This window comes from Mastigoproctus giganteus, chromosome 3 (genome assembly GCF_048544385.1).
Source record: "Mastigoproctus giganteus isolate SK-2022 chromosome 3, ASM4854438v1, whole genome shotgun sequence".
Taxonomy (NCBI): domain Eukaryota; kingdom Metazoa; phylum Arthropoda; class Arachnida; order Uropygi; family Thelyphonidae; genus Mastigoproctus; species Mastigoproctus giganteus.
Window position 1 is genome coordinate 56,818,481 of NC_143577.1, and position 20,143 is coordinate 56,838,623.

Below are 20,143 nucleotides of genomic sequence, written 5' to 3' on the forward strand. Positions count from 1 at the left end.
TTTTACTGTATCTGTGTTATTCATCCCACAAATGTGCAAACCACACACAAACACTCATGCACCTGTACTAGAGCGCAAGGTGCCCTGGTGGTGAAAATAATAAATAAATGCTTTATGGACTCAACATCAACAGGAATGCTGAAATGCTATGCAGAAAAAGTGATCTTTGTTGACTGCTGACCAGATCAATTTCACCTGTTGATAGTGTTGATAGCAGATTACTTGCATGACGTTATGATGTTCTATCAGTTAAGGCTGACCATACCTTTTAGGTATGCTTTTAGCTTTTCCCTATATTTTAGTGCATCAATCTATAGTTTTTTTTTTTTTTTTAACATATATAGGAAGGTTTTGTGAAAAGCATTCAAAGAGATGAATATATACTGGTAGAAAGTGACACACTGCATGTCAGCATTTCTGCTTGGTCAGCTCCCACAAGTACAATATTAGGCACTGCAAACTGAGATCGATGGCATTTGTTAGTTTTGTGAAACATTATATGCTGCCAAGTGAGTGCAGTCTTCTTTTAGCTGCATAATTGAAATCAAAACTTAACAACTTGTGCCCATTTCCTAAATTAACTAGAGTTTAATTTACAAAACTAAACTCAAAGTTAATCCAACAGGAGAAAAATTAGCAAATCATCAGCAACGTCAGTAGCAGCTGGATGTATAAAGCATCAGTGGCTCCTTACATAATTCAGTATTCAAGACCTTTACTCTCATATAGTGCTTGTGTTTCATTATTATTTTTGTTTGATACTAAAATACATCAGCAAAAAAAATCAATTCCTGACAAAATGTACCATATTTGTTCCTTCTAACTTGTTTTCCTCAAATGGGAGCAAATAGTTAGCCTTTTACTGCCTATTTTATTGCTTATTTCAGATGCTGAAAAACTCAGCATCTGGACCTTCATTTTCACAGTTTTTTTTTTTTTTTTTTTACCTGATATTAAAGTATGCCACATTGTTAAAATGGTTCAAAAATGTAAAAGCCACCCCCCCCCCCAAATTCATGGCAACAGCATTCATTTTCAGCAAATGCTCCTCTTGAACACACAGCTAAAATGGAGATGTCCCACTGTTAAGCACAATTGGCAAAAGCTGACAAGAGCTAGCATCAGTTACATCACATGTCAGATTACTATGTTATTACTATGTAACTATCATTTTACAATTGTGATAAAAAGATTGTTAATCTTGCATATTCCTCAAAAAATTCTTCCCTGTTTAATTAAAATCTTGATTGATTGATTTCTTTTTAACAGTTATGAGTGTGTTAACACCACAAATAGATTAGGATGATAACACAAACACACCGAAGACAGCTTATATGGAGTATTTGTGAAATATTTTAAAATCAGTGTAAATTTCAAGAACTGCAGATTACTTACATGAAAACCATCAATGAACCACACAGTAATTGCTGCTATGATGGGATACATCTTAAATAAAAAGAAACAAAATGAAATGAATAAATGTGAGTTTTGGATTGTAGTTCTGTTAAATATTAATGATGATATGAAGAGCTATGAATAAATAAAGACTAATATTGATTAAGAAGTTAATAAAATTTATTAAAAATTTATATATATATCTCAATTACTTTAAAATGTGATTAAGAAAATATTTATTAATGAATTCTGAAATATAATTTTCTAAATATGTCCATTCCACAGAGCAGATGGCCTACCTAAGTTATATAGTAAAATTTTAGCCTTAAACATCAAAATTCTTGTACTGTTTCCAATGTATGTGTGGAACATGTGTAAAGAAAATATAAGGTAAGGTAGTTGGAAAATTTGAATTACTCTTTAACCTGCAGGATTTCAGGACCCTTGGAACTAAGAAAAATACCAGGATGACAATTTTTTAAACACTTTTTATTCAATCCACAGATAATATTTGTGATATTATCAGTGGATTGAATAAAAAGTGTTAAAAAAATTCCCAATTCCCCCACTCACTATCTCAGTTCTCTGATTCTCCCAGCAGGATCACACTTCCCTCTTACCTCCCCCCCCAAAGTGCCTCCAAACTTAAAAAGGGGGGATTGGCATTATCCATAACAACATCGTTCTTAAAAGAATGCCAACTAATAGTAGACATATGATCAGACATCCTCCCACCAAGGTTTAAGAAAGCCATTGTCTTATTCAAGGCTGGCTGTGAGAAAGCCATTACTTGCTTACAGACTACTTCCACATGTTCTCAGTTATTACTATATAAAAATTACCAGGCTGTCCTACTGATGAAGACACAAAATCAGAGTTGCTGTTATTTGGTTTTTGGGAGCATTAGCAACTAAGGCCATATTGCTCGGGGGATATGCGGTGGTCATTCCCTGACCTTTCTACATCCTCTGTATTTGGTGGTCACAGGCTGGAATCAACACACTGTGTTGATTCCAGCTGTGAAGAAACACTATAGTGGAAAAAGTTTGTTGTTATGGGAGTTTAAAGTTTCATAAGCTACTATGGCTATAATGCGCCTAAGTGGCAAAAGTGTATTGACTCCAAAGGGAACTATATTAAAAAGTAGCATGTTACCAGACTCCTGAAATAAACCCTTCATAATCAGGCCATGAACTTTTCAAACACCCCTTGTATTAATGTATGGTTTAGTGCCAGTAAGGCCAAATGATGCAGGGACTTTTTTTTTTTAAATCAGTCAAAAAATAAAAATAAATAAATAATAAAGCACAATATTCATACTATTTCTATTCCCAAAAGGTAATCAATTCTTTCAATTTAGTCTCACTGCCTTTGCTATGTTGGGAAGTACTTATTCCAGTTCAACAACCTACTGCCCAAAGGTGAACTTCATGAAATCCAGTCTTCTGCTTTCTTTGATTTTATATTTGTGTTTTCTGGTTCTCATCTAACCCACAAGGGAGAACAGACCTCTCTCATTCATTTTATTCAATTCCTTTAGTGCTTTATACACTTCAATATGATCTTCCCATAGATACCTAGCTGTCAAACTTTGCACTCCACACTTTCTAATCTATTCTTCACATGTGCATCAACTACACTTATCACAATTTCGTGACCCTTCTTTGAACCCTCTCCAGAAGTTATTTGATTTTTTTAGGGTGATCTTCAGACTTAAATATTCCAAATATGATCTAACCACTTGTACAGGACAATAACATCTTCCCTACTAGCAAATGTCTTATAAATCATGGAGAGAACACCATGTGCCTTCCTTAGCTACCTGTTTATACTGCATGAAAATTGTCAGATTGAATCATAACACCCAAGTCTTATTTATCTTGAACCAATTTTAGTTCCTCTCCCCCCTAGCTTATATAGGTAGCCCTTGATTTACACCAGGGTTAGGTTCCTGGGAGGGGGAATAGGCACAAATGGAACCCTTGATATCGTGGAGTCAATGTGAAATCACATGGCTAACCCTATGATTTTATATTAAAATTTTAAAAATTTTAATTAAAAAAAAATTTTTTTTTGGTTCAAACCATCAATCCAAAGTGTCAGCAATTGCTCCATTTTTCCTAAAAGCTTACGTCTGCTGAAACTAACTTGTGTAGCACTTTGCATCAATTGTTTTATTTTATCAACATTCTTCATAATTATAGTAATAGTCGATGAAAGCATATTCATAGCCCTACACACATTAGAATTAGCAGAGGCATACGATGCAAGAAAGCAAGCTTATATAGCATCAGCAAAAAAAAAAAAAAAAAACAACCCCTTCCCATTCCACCCATCTGGTCACTCCAAATGTTTGTCTAGTTCAGCCTTAAATTTATTTCAGCTATCAACTTCCACAACAACAGATGGAAGTCTATTCCAGCTATCAACCACCCACTGGCTAAAGGCAAACTTCTGCACATCTATTCTACAACTGTCTTTCTCTCAATTTGAATCTATGCCCCCTCAGGTTCTTAATCTGAGAAAGTGGAAGTATCCCATCAGCAATGAGGCCTGCTCAAACCATTCAAGGCCTTATACACCTCAATCAGATCACCACACAGGTGCCAAGCCTCCAGATCCCGCAACTTTCAGAACTTAAGTCTATCTTGGTAAGAGCACCCCTTTGTTCCTCTCAACAATCTTGTTGCCCTTCTCTGTACTCATTCTAGCAACTCAGCATCCTTCCTAAAATGAGGCCTTCTAGACCTGTATACAGTACTCGAAGTGTGGCCTGACCATTGCCTTATACAAAGGGATAATAACCTAGTCTCTGCTAACAAAATTCCTATATATCATTGACAAAACCCCATGACCTGCTCTGGCAGCCCGTCTGCACTGCTCAGAGAACTTCATATCTGACCAAACAATTACCCCTAGCTCTTTTTCATTCTCCACCTCCCTGAGTGTAGTACCACACAGTTGGTACATTTCTCTTGGGTTACCACTACCCATATGCAGTAGCTTGTATTTGTCAATGTTAAACTTCAGTTGCCACTTCTTAGTCCATCTGCCTAACTTTTATAGAACCTGTTGCAGTAGCATACTGTCATTAACAACCCTGCCAACCTTTGTATCATCTGCAAACTTGGACATTAAGCCTGATATAGCTCCACTGATATCATTGATAAATACACAAAACAACAATGTGCCCAGCACTAAACCCTAGGGGAATCCACTAATAACATTAGTCCAAGTAGAGCAGTGTCCATTTATTACCACACTCTGCCATCTTCCACTCAACTACCCTTTTATCCATTGTGAACAACTTGCCTTTAATACCACTCCAATTTGTAAAGCAGTCTTCCATGTGCAACAGTATCAAAAGCTTTCTGAAATCCAAGTATATGATATCAAAATTATTTTTTGCATCCAGTTCCTTTGTGACCACATCGCAGTATCCAATCAAATTGGTCAGACAAGAATTCCCCTTAAAAACCCATGCTGTGTCTGAACTATTACTGCAGTCTTGTCTAGGTGATCCTGTATCACATCTTTAACCAATGACTCCATTATTTTCCCCAGGAGAGAAGTTAAACAAAGAGGTCTATAATATTTGCATCACCCTTTGAACTCCCTTTGTGAATTGGGGATACATTTGCACATCTCTAGTCTGTGGGACCTCTTCTGAATCTAAGGATGCTCTCATAATTATGGTTAAGGGTTTGCTAATTTCCCTCACTACATCTTTCAATATAATTGGATAGATTCCATCTGCACCAGGTGCCTTTTTTATGTTTAACTTCAATTTCTCCTCCACTTTGCTCTCCATTATTACAAAATCATTTAGCTCCATGTGTAAGAGTTTTTGTAAACTTCTGTCTTCCCCTTCCTTACAGAATTCTTCATGTGTGAATGTAGATGCAAAGTTCTCATTCAGTTTGTTTGCTATCTGAGCAGGATCATCAACAGTCAAACCACCAACATCAAGTGGACCAGTCTGATTTATCCCCTTCCTTCTAGAGTTTACATAAGTAAAGTCTGTTGTTTTTCTTTGCATCCTTTGCCAAGGATTTCTCGTAATCAGCCTTCGCTTGCCTAACCTCCTTTGTAACTTGATTACAGACTAGCTTATATTTGCCATAGGCTTCTGTGTCATCTGATAATTTACAGTGTTCTCCAAAGAAAATTTTGCCAACTGAATGGCATTATGAAGTAGCTAGGTGGGGAAGTGTAATACTTCACAATATTATAAAAATTTCTGTTATTTATAAATATGACTTAAGTGATCTAGAGCAATAACTAATTGCATTATTTACCATGATATGCTCCTGTTGCATTGATTTCGATCACATAGTATGTTCAAATTAATATTGATTGAGATCAGTGAGCAATACCATATGGTACCACGAGAATCGCTTAAATTTTAGCCGGGCAGTCAGTTAAATTAACCGGGTGGTGTGCCCATTCGATAGGTCCTGGGGAGAACACTGATTTATATGTATCCCACACATTTTTCATCTCTGCAACAAGTCTCATTAGTTCATCTGACATCCATTTAGGTCTAAATCTTGAACAGTATTTCTTAGTATGAAAAGCCTAGTAGCTTCCAAGATTAATTCCTTGAAGGTTTCCCATTTAGAATTCGTTTTTAACATCAAGTGATCCCACTGTACAGTGGCGGCTCGTGACTGATGTTTGGATGGGGGGACATTTGCTGCGTGTCTTAAAGTTACATTAAATTGCCTTGGTTATAAGACATGTAGATATACACAGTAATAACAACAAGCAAGTTAAAAATACTACAAAACATTAACTAGACTTTTACCATTAACAGACTTGAACTTTTATTTAAAAACAAAATCCATTCTTTGGTTTTTATTTGTTGAAAATAGATTAATAACTTTTTTCATTCAAGTTTGGTGCACTGTTGAACAAGTTTTTCTCTATTAAAAGCATTGCTTGAGCATTTAGCTTTTCCTCATTCACAATGCTCCTTAAAAATGTTTTTATTCTTTTTAATGTCGAATGGCAGTGTTCAGGCTCTGAAGTAGTTATCGGAATGGTCAAAAGAACTTTTATGAGTTTTGTAATCATAAGTTCACCAAGAACTTCAGCTAGATTATTTTGTGAGATAAATTTCAGCGTCAGTTAATTTGCAGTAATTGTGTCGATCGTGTCTGCTATAGAAAACTTGTAATTCCGTAAGAAGTTTTTCTCTTTCAATCATGGGATGTGCCTCAGCAGTCTCCCGTACCTCTTCCATGGGCATTTTCGTACGAAAAATAACAAAGTTCCCCTTGTTAAACAATTTATCAGCAATTAATTGTTTTGTAAAAGAATTTCTCTCACCTAGGTCAACACTTATATAATTGCATATTTCCTTCACTCAATCATGAGTGTTTTTGAAGGATTTTCACAGTATATTGAATTCCTGATTTTTAGAATGGCATTCTTAAAGTTTCCTATATATTCATGTATTTTAACTGCAATCTCAATTTCTCGAGATTGCATTTGTTTATACATAACTTCCACGTGAGGCATTATCTGATGATAAAGTTCTAACCAGAACTCGAATTTTTCATTATTCAAGATGTGCAAAATTCCAGTTGCTCCTGAAATAGTCTTATCTGCGTTTGCTGTCGCTTGTAGTTCCTCCATGCACTTTTTTTAAGGATTCAAAATTTTCTTAAACGCTGTTAACGGTGCATATATTGAAGTTCCATCTTGTAGGGGAAGGTTGGGCAACACAGCTATCCATATGCTTTCTGAGAACAGAGAGATGCTGTGGTGATCTTGAGAAAAATGTTGGTATCGACATGAGGTTCGAAAAGAATATTCTTGAATCTCAGGTACTACTTGCTGCATTTCTCATCATCAGATTCAGTTGGTGTGCATAGCAATGAATAAAATGTGCATTTTTGTACACTTCTTTTATTTTAGGCTGAACTCCCCCTTTCTTGCCTTTCATCACATTTGCGCCATCAAATGTCTGAGCAACCAGTTTTTGAGTATTTCCTTCAAGGATTATGTCTAACTGATCCAGAATGCACTTTGATATTCCGTCCGCTGTTTGGTTTTCCGGAGTGAAAAAACCCTAGAAACGGTCAAAAATTTCTCCATTCAGTTCACATCTCAGAACAATTACCATTTGTATATGTTCTGAAACATCTGTTGTGTCATCAGCCATGACAGCTACGAATGAAGCTTCTTTAATTTCTCTTTTTATTTCACCCCAACATATTTGTAGCAAACAGTCAAGAATATCATTCTGAATAGTTTTTGAAATGCCTTTAAATGCTACATTACTTTCTAAATGGTTCTTTAAATTGGAATCTAGTGTACAGGCGAAATTTATTAATCCTCTGAATACTCCTGGATTTTTAGAATCGTCTTTTTCGTCATGTACACAAAGGAATTTCAAACTGTCCACAAAATTTAATGCAGTCTATTATTTTAGATAATACCTCATGATTCTTGGTAACTTCTCTGTTATGTTTGCAAATCGAAAGTCTCACTAAGCTGTTCTTTAATATTTACACTTCCTACAAGCGATAGTGAAATCACATTATCAACATGTTTCTTCGAACTCTCATGTTTTAGAGTTTTTCTTTCATTCTGTTTATGTTTGTAAAACCACTTTTTGTCCACGTTAAGTCACCTCTGAACAGTAAATACGGAAAACAAACAATGCATTTTTAACTTCACAACCACAAAGTCAACTTTTCCTTTGGTACCATTCAGTTTTAAAACTGTGAATATATTTCTTATTATTACTTATTCCCCACTGGTGCCTCCGTAGCCAGGTGGGCAGGAGCAGCAGTGCATAGCACACGCTTCCTGATTAGACCGGAGTTCGAGCCTGTGACCACCAAATATGTAAGGTCAGGGAATGATCACCGCATATCCCTGGCCCAGATAAAGGTTGAGGGTTAGCATCAGGAAGGGCATCTGGCCGTAAAAATTTCATGCAAAAACAGTAAAAACGCTGACCTCATATGTATAATGGGAAAAGGATGAGGAACAAAAAAAAAATTACTTATTCCCTACTGAGAAATTTGAATCTTTGATGTGGGGTAGCCTTCTTTTTTAATCGCAATTTTTTCTTGGAGATTGGAATTGTGAAAAATTAAGTTGCTGAAGTTTATTCACTGTCATACGATTTATTTCATGGGGAAGCATGGAGGCCACAATTGAATCAAATTTCACAAAATCGTGTGTCATAGAAATAATGTTTTACTTACACATCACCTCATAATATAACTTCAACTTAGCAAGTTCAGCTTAATTTGCAATTAAGCTGTAATTACATTAGTAGGTGGTAGATGACTTTCATCAACCGGTGAAATACCACCACTTTGCTTATTGGAGGCTTGAAGTGGTGTAACCCATGTTTAGTCTCTAGAGCAAAGTTTCCGGCACCCCCCCATACTTCTCCTCCAACCCATGCACGGTACTAAGTACTATAGGTTTTGATACCTTTCGTGTTTGGGGTTTTCATAAAAAAAAAAAAAATTATACTGTTGAATGTTGAGTATTGACTCAACACTGATATTATTTAGTTACTCAATGGGAATTCGGCAAATAACAAAAAGACACCGACATTGTGGCTACACACCCATCATGGTCAACGATGAAATCTGCACGGCGCACTTTACAGTGACTTTGATTCGTTTCACCTATAAAAAACATATGTTGGCAAGTTGCCAATATGCTGGTTGCCAATGGCAACCAACCACCAAATATTCACTGGAACGCAAAATGTGTCACTGTCTAGCACACAGGCCTACGGTTAATTAAACTTCAAAGTTGGAAACTATTTCGTGTTTTTATTTGTTTATTATTGAAATGAATACTGGAAATAGAGGATGTGCATACTATATGCGGGTCCTGTTAATAAAAATATTCATTGCGTTGCATTGAATATCTAGATTTAAATAGCTGGGAATGCTGCAGTGCCTATGGACAAGCCACCCCTGCCACTGTAGTTACCTTTATGAAAACAAAAACACTTCCCTTTATATTACCCTTGATGGTAGTTACATCTTTAAGTAAATCCCACATCAATACATTGTGATCACTGTCACCTAGTGGTTCCTTTATCTGCAAATTCTTAATGCATGAATAATTACTGCTGATAATCAGATCAAGAGTATTACTACCTCTGGTTGCCTCTTGAACGCATTGCTGTAGAAAACAATCCTCCAATAAATCCATAAAAGTCTTGCTAGCATACAAGTGACTAACCAACAAGTTCCAGTCAATATCTGGAAAGTTAAAATCCCCTATTACAAGACATTCTGATTTACTGGCCCACTATTTCTCTGCATAACTGTTCATTGTACTCATCAGAATCATTAGGCCTACAACACACTCCTACTCTCATTTTCCCCTTCCCAGTGTTTATGTCACACCAAACTGACTCAACATTGCACTGTCCACCCATGTCAACTGAATGCACTTCCTTAGATTGTGTGTTTCTTTACTAACAGCATAACCCCTCCTCCCTTACTACCCTATCTATCCTTTCCCTTACACATTGTGCTCCCTTAATTCCAATTCTGCACTGCATATATCTGTGTGACACCATGTTTCTGATAGCCCAATAATATCTGCCTTTGATGTGTTGATCAGCACTTCAAATTCATCAAATTTATTTACTATACTTCTAGCATTGGTGTAAATGTAAGTATACATGCACCTATGGTGAAAGAGGCCTATGCGCTCCAGATTCATATTATTGAAATGAAAAAAAAAATTATAATTCCTCAGAGCGGTTTAATACTAGAACATACATACAAAGAACGGTTAATATACAAAAGAGCTTTCGGCTGAGTAGACAGCCTTCTTCAGTTAAACAGGAAATATATTAAATGACAGTTAGAATGGAGATGTGCACTGCCAAGTTGGTGCGTGAGGCACGTGGCTAATTGTTTGATGTTGAAGTTTGTGGCTGTGACGTATGGTGGTGACACGGCCAGCGTTTGTCTATGGACAGAATTATTGCTTCTGTGATGGGGTTAACTTGACAACCACTGTTCCTGTTCAAAGAGGTATCCGAGTATTTTATGTTTAACGATTCCAACCAGGTGTGCCGTAGGTAATGGTGGGACCTGTCCACAACCACGACATCGCGGTGTGGGTCAATGTCGTGGTGGGTTGTCCAGACATGCTCGGCAATAGCTGAGTGTTCCACATCTGCCAAACGGATCGCCCTTTTACGTTCTGAGAGACATTTCTCGAGCCAACTGGACGTCGGCTCGAGAAATGTCGGACAAGGGTATGTTTAGCGACTCAATTTACCAGCAGGTGCATGGCACAGCCATGGGTTCCCCTGTCAGCTCGGTCACGGCAAACATCGTGATGGAGGAGTTAGAGGGACGTGCGTTTACACACACACCAGATCACATCGCCTTTTGGTGTCGCTATGTAGACGATGTGTTCGTAGTTATCCCTAGAGACTCAGGTCAGCGAATCCTAACCCACCTCAACGCACTATCGCCCGTCATAAAATTCACGATTGAGCTGGAGTCGAACAACACAATACCTAGATACCCTCGTCCGGCACGAAGACATATGCTTCAAGGCGACAGTTTATCGTAAACCTATGTGTGCTGGCCAATTTACCAACTTCCGGTCAGCACACGCACGAGGTCACCTCCTCACCACTGCCCGAACCTTGCTAACTCGCACCTGGACACACTCTAGCTCTGCAGGTGAAAGACGCACAGAGATCACCAGGGTCAAAGTGAACCTTGCGAGGTGTGGCTATCCCATCGACATCCTTGACAGATGTGACCTACAGGCACGCGACAACGTGGCGACCAACAGTAGCGTCAACAGTGGTGAGTCATCCACGAGGGCATTTATCCCATACTACCCCAACCTGTCACAACAGATCGGTAGAATCCTAAAATCACATGGGATAAAGTGCATCCAACTCCCAGGCAAGAAACTGCGTTCTCTCATTTCCAACGTGAAAACACCTGTCCCCACCCTTCTGCAGAGCAGTTTGGTCTATCGCATCTCTTGCCGTGACTGCACTAGCTGCTACTTTGGAGAGACTGGACGTTGGCTCAAGAAACGTCTCTCAGAACATAAAAGGGCGATCCGTTTGGCAGATGTGGAACACTCAGCTATTGCCAAGCATGTCTGGACAACCCACCACAACATTGACCCACACTGCGATGTTGTGGTTAGGTCCCACCATTACCTACGGCGCACCTGGTTGGAATCGTTAAACATAAAATGCTCGGATACCTCTATGAACAGGAACAGTGGTTGTCAAGTTAACCCCATCACAGAAGCAATAATTCTGTCCATAGACAAAAGGTGGCCGCGTCACCACCATATGTCACAGCTACAAACTTCAACCTCAAACAATTAGCCACGCGCCTCACGCACCAACTTGGCAGTGCACATCTCCATTCTAACTGTCATTTAATATATTTTCTGTTTAACTGACGAAGGCTGTCTACTCAGCCGAAAGCTCTTTTGTATATTAACCGTTCTTTGTATGTATGTTCTAGTATTAAACCGCTCTGAGGAATTATAATTTTTTTTCATTTCAATAATACATGCACCTGTTCTTACTGTTAGTTACCCTAACACAGCCCATGTATTTACTTGTTCCATGACTCACAGCAGCTCTTGAAATCCCCAGAAACCTGCTCTCCGGGCTGCTGCTCATTACAATAGAAGCAGTGCAAGAATCACTTTCACCTTTACCTGCAGCTCGGTTAATCTTTAAATCTGTGAATACCCCAAGCTAGCAGTTTTCCGACCTACCTACCTAACACTGCCTTGATAGCATCAAGCAAATATTCTTGCACCCTTTCTATTTAAGTGTATCCTATCCCTGTAGAAGCAGTCTTGCCTGTTAGCAAGCACAGACCATGCTGAAAAAAATTCTACTCCATGAGCCTGCCTTGCACAATCTCTCCAGGGCTAAACTGATTGACAAGGCTCTCATCATATATTTCCTCCTACCGTGTCTGGACAGAACTGCAGACACTTTCAAATTTAACCCTAACTGAGACTTTTTTCCAACATTGACCTGTACTTGTTAAGTAAATCTGCAGATCTCTTACTCTTAAGGTCATTAGTGCCAACGGGTATAACAATATCACTTTTTGTGCCCTTAAAAGATGACATCTGCTCTACAACGCCATCAACTTTGCTCCTGGAAGACATGCCCTAGTCCTGTTCCACCTATCCTTTTTGCGTAATACATTCCCCCATAATATTTATATATCCATAACATATAATCCATAATATATATTAGGGTGGCTTTCACCAGCTTCCATTCTCCGAATACCCTCCATCTTATTTTTCAATGCGATAGATCGAAGTGCCCTTTTCACGCTTTCATTTATACTAGGATTCATTGAACTTCTTTTACCAGACATGGCATCTCTTTATTCTATTAAATTAAAAACTTTATAACAATTCATAAAATCTGCACACAGCTATCAACTACTATTAATTTATTAATAGTACAATTAATAAAAAAATTATAGCATAATAAAGTGGCTACTTTCAGACAGGACGCCTTCTCATCTCTAATTGGCTACACGAATGCGCTAATCTCCGATTGGCTCAGGTTGTTCTTGATCACATGAACAGTGCATGGTACATAGTCCAATACGATGCCAATAAATTTTTTCGGATGAATTTAAAAACTTTCAATTTATAAAAAAATCGCAAAAATAAAAAAATAAAAATGGCCTAGTGGTTAGTGACCGGTGTTATTGCAAATTGGCACAAAACGAGGGCTACCTGTATATAACTCCAGGATTTCTGTTTTCCAAATGTATAACCTTACATTTAGAAGCATTAAACTTTAGCTGCCATTTTTAATAAATATATAAATTTTCTGTTTATGTTTCTGTTTATCAGAGGAGTTCACAATATAGAGATAATACAAGAAACACACTGTATTTAGCAGTCACGGGCTTGAATCCTAGTCACTCAAGGCATATGCATTCAATCCAAGTCTTTTTGAAGCAATATAGCCTGGCTTAAAATTTTAACCATCCTTCCCACCCTCAAATCGTCAACGAACTTTGACAGCCTACTGTGAAGACCCTCACCAATATCATCATTTATGAAATTTAGAAATACACTAGTCCACCTTGAAGACTGACTGTTTATGATACCCAGTGTGTGATCCCATTCGTCCCACCCTCAAATAATCAACAAACTTTGGCAGCCTCCTGTGAAGATCCTCACCAATATCATTTATGAAATACACTGGTCCACACTGAAGACTGACTTTTTATGACAACTGAGAGTGTGATCCCGCGTAGGATCTTACCAATAACCTCAACTTCTTTCAATTAATATAGCACAGCAGCCTTCCATGAGGGCTATATAAAAAGCTTTACTAAAGTCTGGATATATGAATAATTTTTTTTCATCCAATGAAACCAGTTTGTGCAATTCGTCGGGGATTATGCCTTAAATGAGTTGAGCATGCTGAATTCTGATGGGATCCTTCCACTTGTTCAGATTACGAACCTAAGGGGGCATAAATTCAGATGTAGAATAGATGTGCGGAAATTTGCCTTTAGCCGCCAGTGGGTGGTTAATTGCTGGAACAAAACTTCCATCTGTCGTTGTGGAAGTTGATAGGTTAAATAAATTTAAGGAGGAACTGGACAGGCATTTGGAGGGAATGGTGTAATTTTTTTTTTTGGCTGATGCTGCATAAGCTCATACACTTGCTTTCTTGCATCACATGCAACTACTACTACTATATATATAATGCTAAAATTGTTAACTGCACCCAGCTATTCAATGACTACATCATAGTTAAGTTACCAGATCCCACAATAAAATATCACGATGATATTTTATTTTATCAAGAAATCATTCTTGTTGAGATGGTCCTGAAATATACATATGTGTCAATGTATTTTTGAGTTAAATTCTTATATAATCATATATTTGCTACATAAGTCAACCTCCTTTTTTTTGACAGCCATCTTTTGCATCTTTTGTAGTCGTGTAAACAGGGAGTAGACTTAACCACTGTGTACTTTTTAATTCATTTATTTCTGCATTTTATTTTAAAAAGAGTACACTGTGATAATATAATAAACTGTACAGCAAATTTTAAAGTGGTCAGTATATGGTACTTCCTTATGTAGAAGGTCAAGAAACCAAAACCATAGTAAAGACATTATATTGCTTTTACATGTGCATGTTGATAGCTTAAATAAATTCAAGAAGAACTGGACAAATTTTTAGAGCAAATGGATGTGTGAAATGTGGTTTTTTTTTTTTTTTTTTGGCTGATACTGTGTAAGCTTGCTTTCTTGCATCATATGTCTCTGCTAATGCTAATGTACGGCTTTATATAACTCAGTCGTTCCTTGTTGCCTGTACTGTAAATTGGTTTCTGTAAAAATATGCTTCGATATGGAAGCATGTTCACTGAAAGAAATTGACAATCTTTAAATTTTTCTTTAACAACTAAAAAAAAGTAAAACTTTGACTTTAAAAAGGAAAATAATCCCCAACGAATTGCACGATCTGGTTTCATCAGATGAAAAAAATTAACAAATCCTTGATTTTTAAAAGGTGAGCAACAATGTATATTTGTTTAAAAATATATAAGTGATAAATTGTACATATATACTGATATTAATTCATGGCCTAACAGTTAAGCAAGTGCTACCTTTAATTCTTATATTCAGGATTTTATACCCAGCATATAAGACCATTTTGAAATTTAAGGTGATTTTAGTGTTTTAAAGGTCAACTTATGAATATACAGTATTTTATCAATTATGCATTATTTAGAACATATGTTTCTTTCTTTCTGTTTTATTAATGAACCCTTAATTAACAGGACATTTTAGTCATGATGAAATGTTAATTGGTTAATTCTGCATGCTCCTTATTTATTTTTTTCTCTTAAGATTAACATACTTACACTGCTGTAGGCAGATGCAATGAACCAAATACCCATCAATAGTGTCACTAAAATTTCTAGCAGCATCATGGCTAACCATGGCAGCAATAAACAACGGTTTTCCTAGAATGAAAGATATATACCAAATTAAAACAGCCAGGAATAAACTAATGATTAATATTACTTTTTAAGATTAATAACAGAAAGTGGACTTTCATTACAGATACTTTCATTTATTACACAATTATGTTTTTTACTTAATAATGACTAAAAAAACAGAGTAACCTTTTATAAATGATCACTGAAAGCTTTAAGCAGATCGCAAAGGTAGTTTTATTTCCATCTGATTTTCTTGGGAATCAATGAAAATAAGTACTACAAATATTTAAAATCCTGATATGTTGGAGAGTAGGCCAGTTAACTGTATTTTTTTTTTTTTTTAAATTTATTCATATGTTATCAAAAATAACACACTCTAACACGAAAGAGAAAATAACAAAAATGTTTCACTAATATTTAAAAAAATTATACTGAGCATCTGAAAACTTATTTGCAGATCATTTAATTCTTACCTTGGCAATTCCATACATTAGCAAAGCAGTAGCACCACAAAATAAGACACTAAACAAAATGACAAAAATGGAAACTGCTTGTGATCCTAAAAAAAAATAAAAAAATAAAATAAAAATAATGAATATAATTGTAGACTCCAACAGCTTTTATGTGAGTTAAACACCAAAACCACTGAAAAAAATAAAATAACTAATATGAAACAGTGAATAATTTATTATTAAATAATATATGACGTATAGTTAGAAAGTTCCACAAATGACCCCAGCAAGATGCTGCTGCCACCATATTGACAAAGAAATTGCCAGTGCACACTGGCAATTTTATTAGTGGTATGATGGTAGTAGCAGCACTTAAGTTTACAAATTGTTACAAAGTTTACTAGGGGAGGGTCTGAAATATTCCAAAATTTCAATATTATTTGTTTTTAATGTGTTTTTCCCTTATTCTGTAGAACTAATGATGATTGAAAGATTTTGTATAGAACTCATCTATAATTTAACTTTCTTCTAAAACTATCAGAGGATGTGGAGCAGTCAACATCCTCTAGATCCAAACTTAAGACTTCTAAACAAATTTTTCTTTCTCTTTATTCGAATCATATATCTTCTTCCTGCAGAGCAATTTGCTACACATGCAGCTTCTGACAATTGCAATTTTGAGCTTCAAATTTAATATTAAGGAAGTTATTTTCAACCCTTCACGAATAAATCCATGATAAATTCATTAACCATGACAAGTTAACCCTTTTTTCCCTCCCTTGGGATTATCATAAAAAGAAGCATACATACCTAAAGAATACACAAAAGATACAATCATATTTATGAATAAGAGGGGAAATCCTGTTGCCAGTTGTGAGCTTCTGAAAAACTTTATTTCTTTAATGGATGGTACATACCATAAATGTAATATGCTTGTATTCTCAATTTTTTTTTTAAAATATAAGTAATCTTTTAAATCGCCGACACAAAATGCTCAGGGAAAAAATGGTTACAGAAATGGTTATCCCAACTGTCCTTGCCAGAATGCTAATAAAAGTGTTAATTTTAGTAAATAAAACACACTAAGGGAAGATAAAATACTAACATGTACAGGATGGTTATAATTAAAATGTGGCATTTTGGCCACCTGTTAGAAAACCATGAACTGCCCAGAGATGAAAACCTGAACAGAGATGAATTTGGGTCAGTGTCTATACCATGCAGAAACAAAAGATACCAAAAAACACAAGGGTGGGAAGCTTGTTAACCAGTATGCTAACCCTGGGATTCCTCTAACATCAAATATAGACCACTAGTGCCCACCTGACTTTACCAAGACTGAAGGTTTTGCCAGGATCATCACTCATAAGCAATCTGACCAACCTACCACCATCTTATCAACCAATTTGCAAGCAGCCAACACAAGGTAACAGTAAACCCAATAAGAAAAATCAGCACCGTACTGCCACCAGATGTAACCAATTTATCCAGGCATCTTGATTTTATTACCCTGTTCTTTGAAAGCAAGAATGTAATTGTAACCTGTGAGTTCAAGTTTCAAAAATTTTCATCTTAGTAGAAGGAACACGTGAGAAATGCTGCTGAAATACAAGATATTGCTTAATGCTAATATTATTAATCTTCTGTGAAATTTATTATAAATTAAATCTTTTAATGCAGAAATCTCCTTATTTCTACAATATAAGGAATGTTACAATGTTTTCTTTTATTTTGCAGCTAACAATGGTTTAAAAATTTAGCATTAGTAGAGGCATTTTTCTCAGCCTGGTCTGTGCTTGTTAACAGGAGAGACTGCTTCCACAGGGATGGGATACACTTAAATAGAAAGGTTGTGAGAATATTTGCTGATGCTATCGAGGCAGTGTTTGGTGGGGTGGAAAACTGCTAGATTGGGGATATACACAGACTAGCACAGACCAGGCCACTGGTCTGTGCTAGTCTGTGTATATCCCCAAGATATACACAGTCTGTGCTAGTCTGTGTATATCCCCTAGTAGCCACTGGCAGAGGTGAAAGTGATTATTGCACTGCTTCGATTGGAACGAGCCTGGAAAACAAGATGCAGGGGATTTCAGAGACTGCTGGGAGTCATTGTCGTAAAAATAAACACATGGGCTGTGTTAGGGTACCTAAGAATAGGAACAAGTGCATGTATACTTGCATGTACACCAATGCTAGAAGTTTGGTAAATAAAATTGATGAAATTGAGGTGTTGGTCAATACATCAAAGGCAGATATTGTTGGGATATCAGAGACGTGATGTCACACAGATATAAGGAATGCAGAAATGGAATTTGGGGAGTATAATGTGTACAGGAAGGGTATACAGGATAGGAAGGGAGGAGGGGGTTATGCTATTAGTTAAGAAACAAAATCCAAGGATGGTTGGTTGGTTGATAGGGTTTTATTGGCGCATCAGCAACTAAGGCTATAATGCGCCAAAAACTACAAAATCCAAGGAAGTACAGCCAGTCGACATGGCTGGACAGTGCAGTGTTGAGTCAGTTTGGTGTGACATAAGCACTGGGAAATAAAAATTGAGTAGGAGTGTGTTATAGGTCTAATGACTCTGATGAGTATAATAAACAACTGGACAGGGAAATAGAGTGGGCCAGTAAATCAGACAGTCTTATAATGGGAGATTTTAATTTCCCAGATATTGACTGCAATTTGTGGGTTGGTCACTCACACACACTAGCAAAGCTTTTGTGGATTTATTGGATGATTGTTTTCCAAAGCAGCATGTTCGGGACCCAACTAGAGGGAGTAATACTCTTTAATCTGATTATCAGTAGTGATTCTTCATGCATTAAGAATGTGAAGATAAAAGAACCACTAGGTGGCAGTGATCACAGTGTGCTGAAGTGGGATTTACTCAAAGAGGTAACTACTACTACTACCACCACCACCACCATCACCATCAGGGGTAAAGGGAAGAGTTTTTGCTTTCGTAAAGGCGACTACAGTATTTAAGAGGTCTGAGACAGTATTTAAATTCTATATGGTGGGACCAACTGATGGATGTGAAAAACAGCAAATTGAAAATGGGAAGCATTCAAAAAATTATCTTGGAAGCTACTAGGCTTTTCATACCAACTAAGAAATATTGTTCAAGGTTTAGGCCTAAATGGATGTCAGATGAACTAATGAGACACGTGGCAGAGAAGAAAAATGCAAGGGATACATATAAATTAATGGGTGACACGGAAGCCTATGATAGATATAAGCTGGTCTGTAACCAAGTCACAAAGGAGGTTAGGCAGGCAAAGGCAGATTAAAGGCAGATGTGGGGGTGCGAGAGTACATGTGAACAGGCAAAGTTTTTACGGCTCCAGCAAATAGAGAAGTTGTTGCTTTTTTATTGACTTAAATTGGCATACAGGTCGACCATCACTAATTTGGTTCCACTGCTAATTCGGACATAATTCCGCAAACGTAATTTCAAATTTCCCGGGTTGTAGCACTGACCTGCCGCTACTGTTTTGGTGGTGTTGGTTGCAGCATCAGTTGGTGCGAACTCTTAAACACTGGCAAGCCATTCCCACTTGTTTTTCTGCATTTATTATTATAACCTGCTGACATTCAACCCTAGCCATAGTTCCAATGCATAAAGGAAGTGTCTCTCGTGGTGTAAAGCACAAACACCGTACACTGTCCATAACAGATAAAGTTGAACTTCTGAAAAAAACTCTACAGTGGTGTGTCCTATGGGAAGTTTAACTCTGCTTAATTGTAAATTCCAGCAATTTCTCTCAGTTCCTCTTATTTTAGTAATTTTCTCTTGGCCTTTCCTTTTTAATTTTTTTTTTTTTTTTTTTTACACTTGTACAAACTTGCAGAAAAATACAACACAATATGATGGATAATATAGCGTGCTAATGAACTTGTTTTCACAAAATCTCTAACAATACTACTTATTGCGACATTTGAGAGTTTATTTTATCGCAATTAGTTTGATTGCAGCACTCGCCGTGCATGCAATAAACTAATCACAAACAACCTTCATATGTATGCCATAAACTCTGTGGTCACACGTATGTGGTCGACACTGCTTCTCAAGAAATAAAGTAACCTACTGGGCCACGTCGGCCACATATATGCAATGTAGAAAAAAAGTCTCTCTGTCTTTTTTTATATTTTAAGCAAAGAAATGACAACACTGACATTACAATATTTATTTTAGAATTACTAATCAAATTATTTGCAAAATATTTTTTGGCCCCTGGGGAATTTTTTCTTAAACTAGCTTGGCAGTCAATGTGTTAAAGGTTGCTGGGTA

The 20,143-nt window shown here is 36.7% G+C and overlaps 1 protein-coding gene across 1 annotated transcript in view; it reads right to left on the minus strand.

Moving 5' to 3' along the window:
• The window catches only part of LOC150088029 (uncharacterized), a 46,200-nt gene that overhangs the window by 2,790 nt on the left and 23,267 nt on the right, over window positions 1-20,143 (minus strand). The window contains exons 3-5 of the mRNA XM_090370543.1: window positions 15,865-15,950; window positions 15,314-15,415; window positions 1,396-1,446 (exon numbers count right to left, since the gene is read on the minus strand). Coding sequence (XP_090226669.1) covers window positions 1,396-1,446; window positions 15,314-15,415; window positions 15,865-15,950 — 239 coding nt within the window. The remainder of the gene's footprint in view (window positions 1-1,395; window positions 1,447-15,313; window positions 15,416-15,864; window positions 15,951-20,143) is intronic.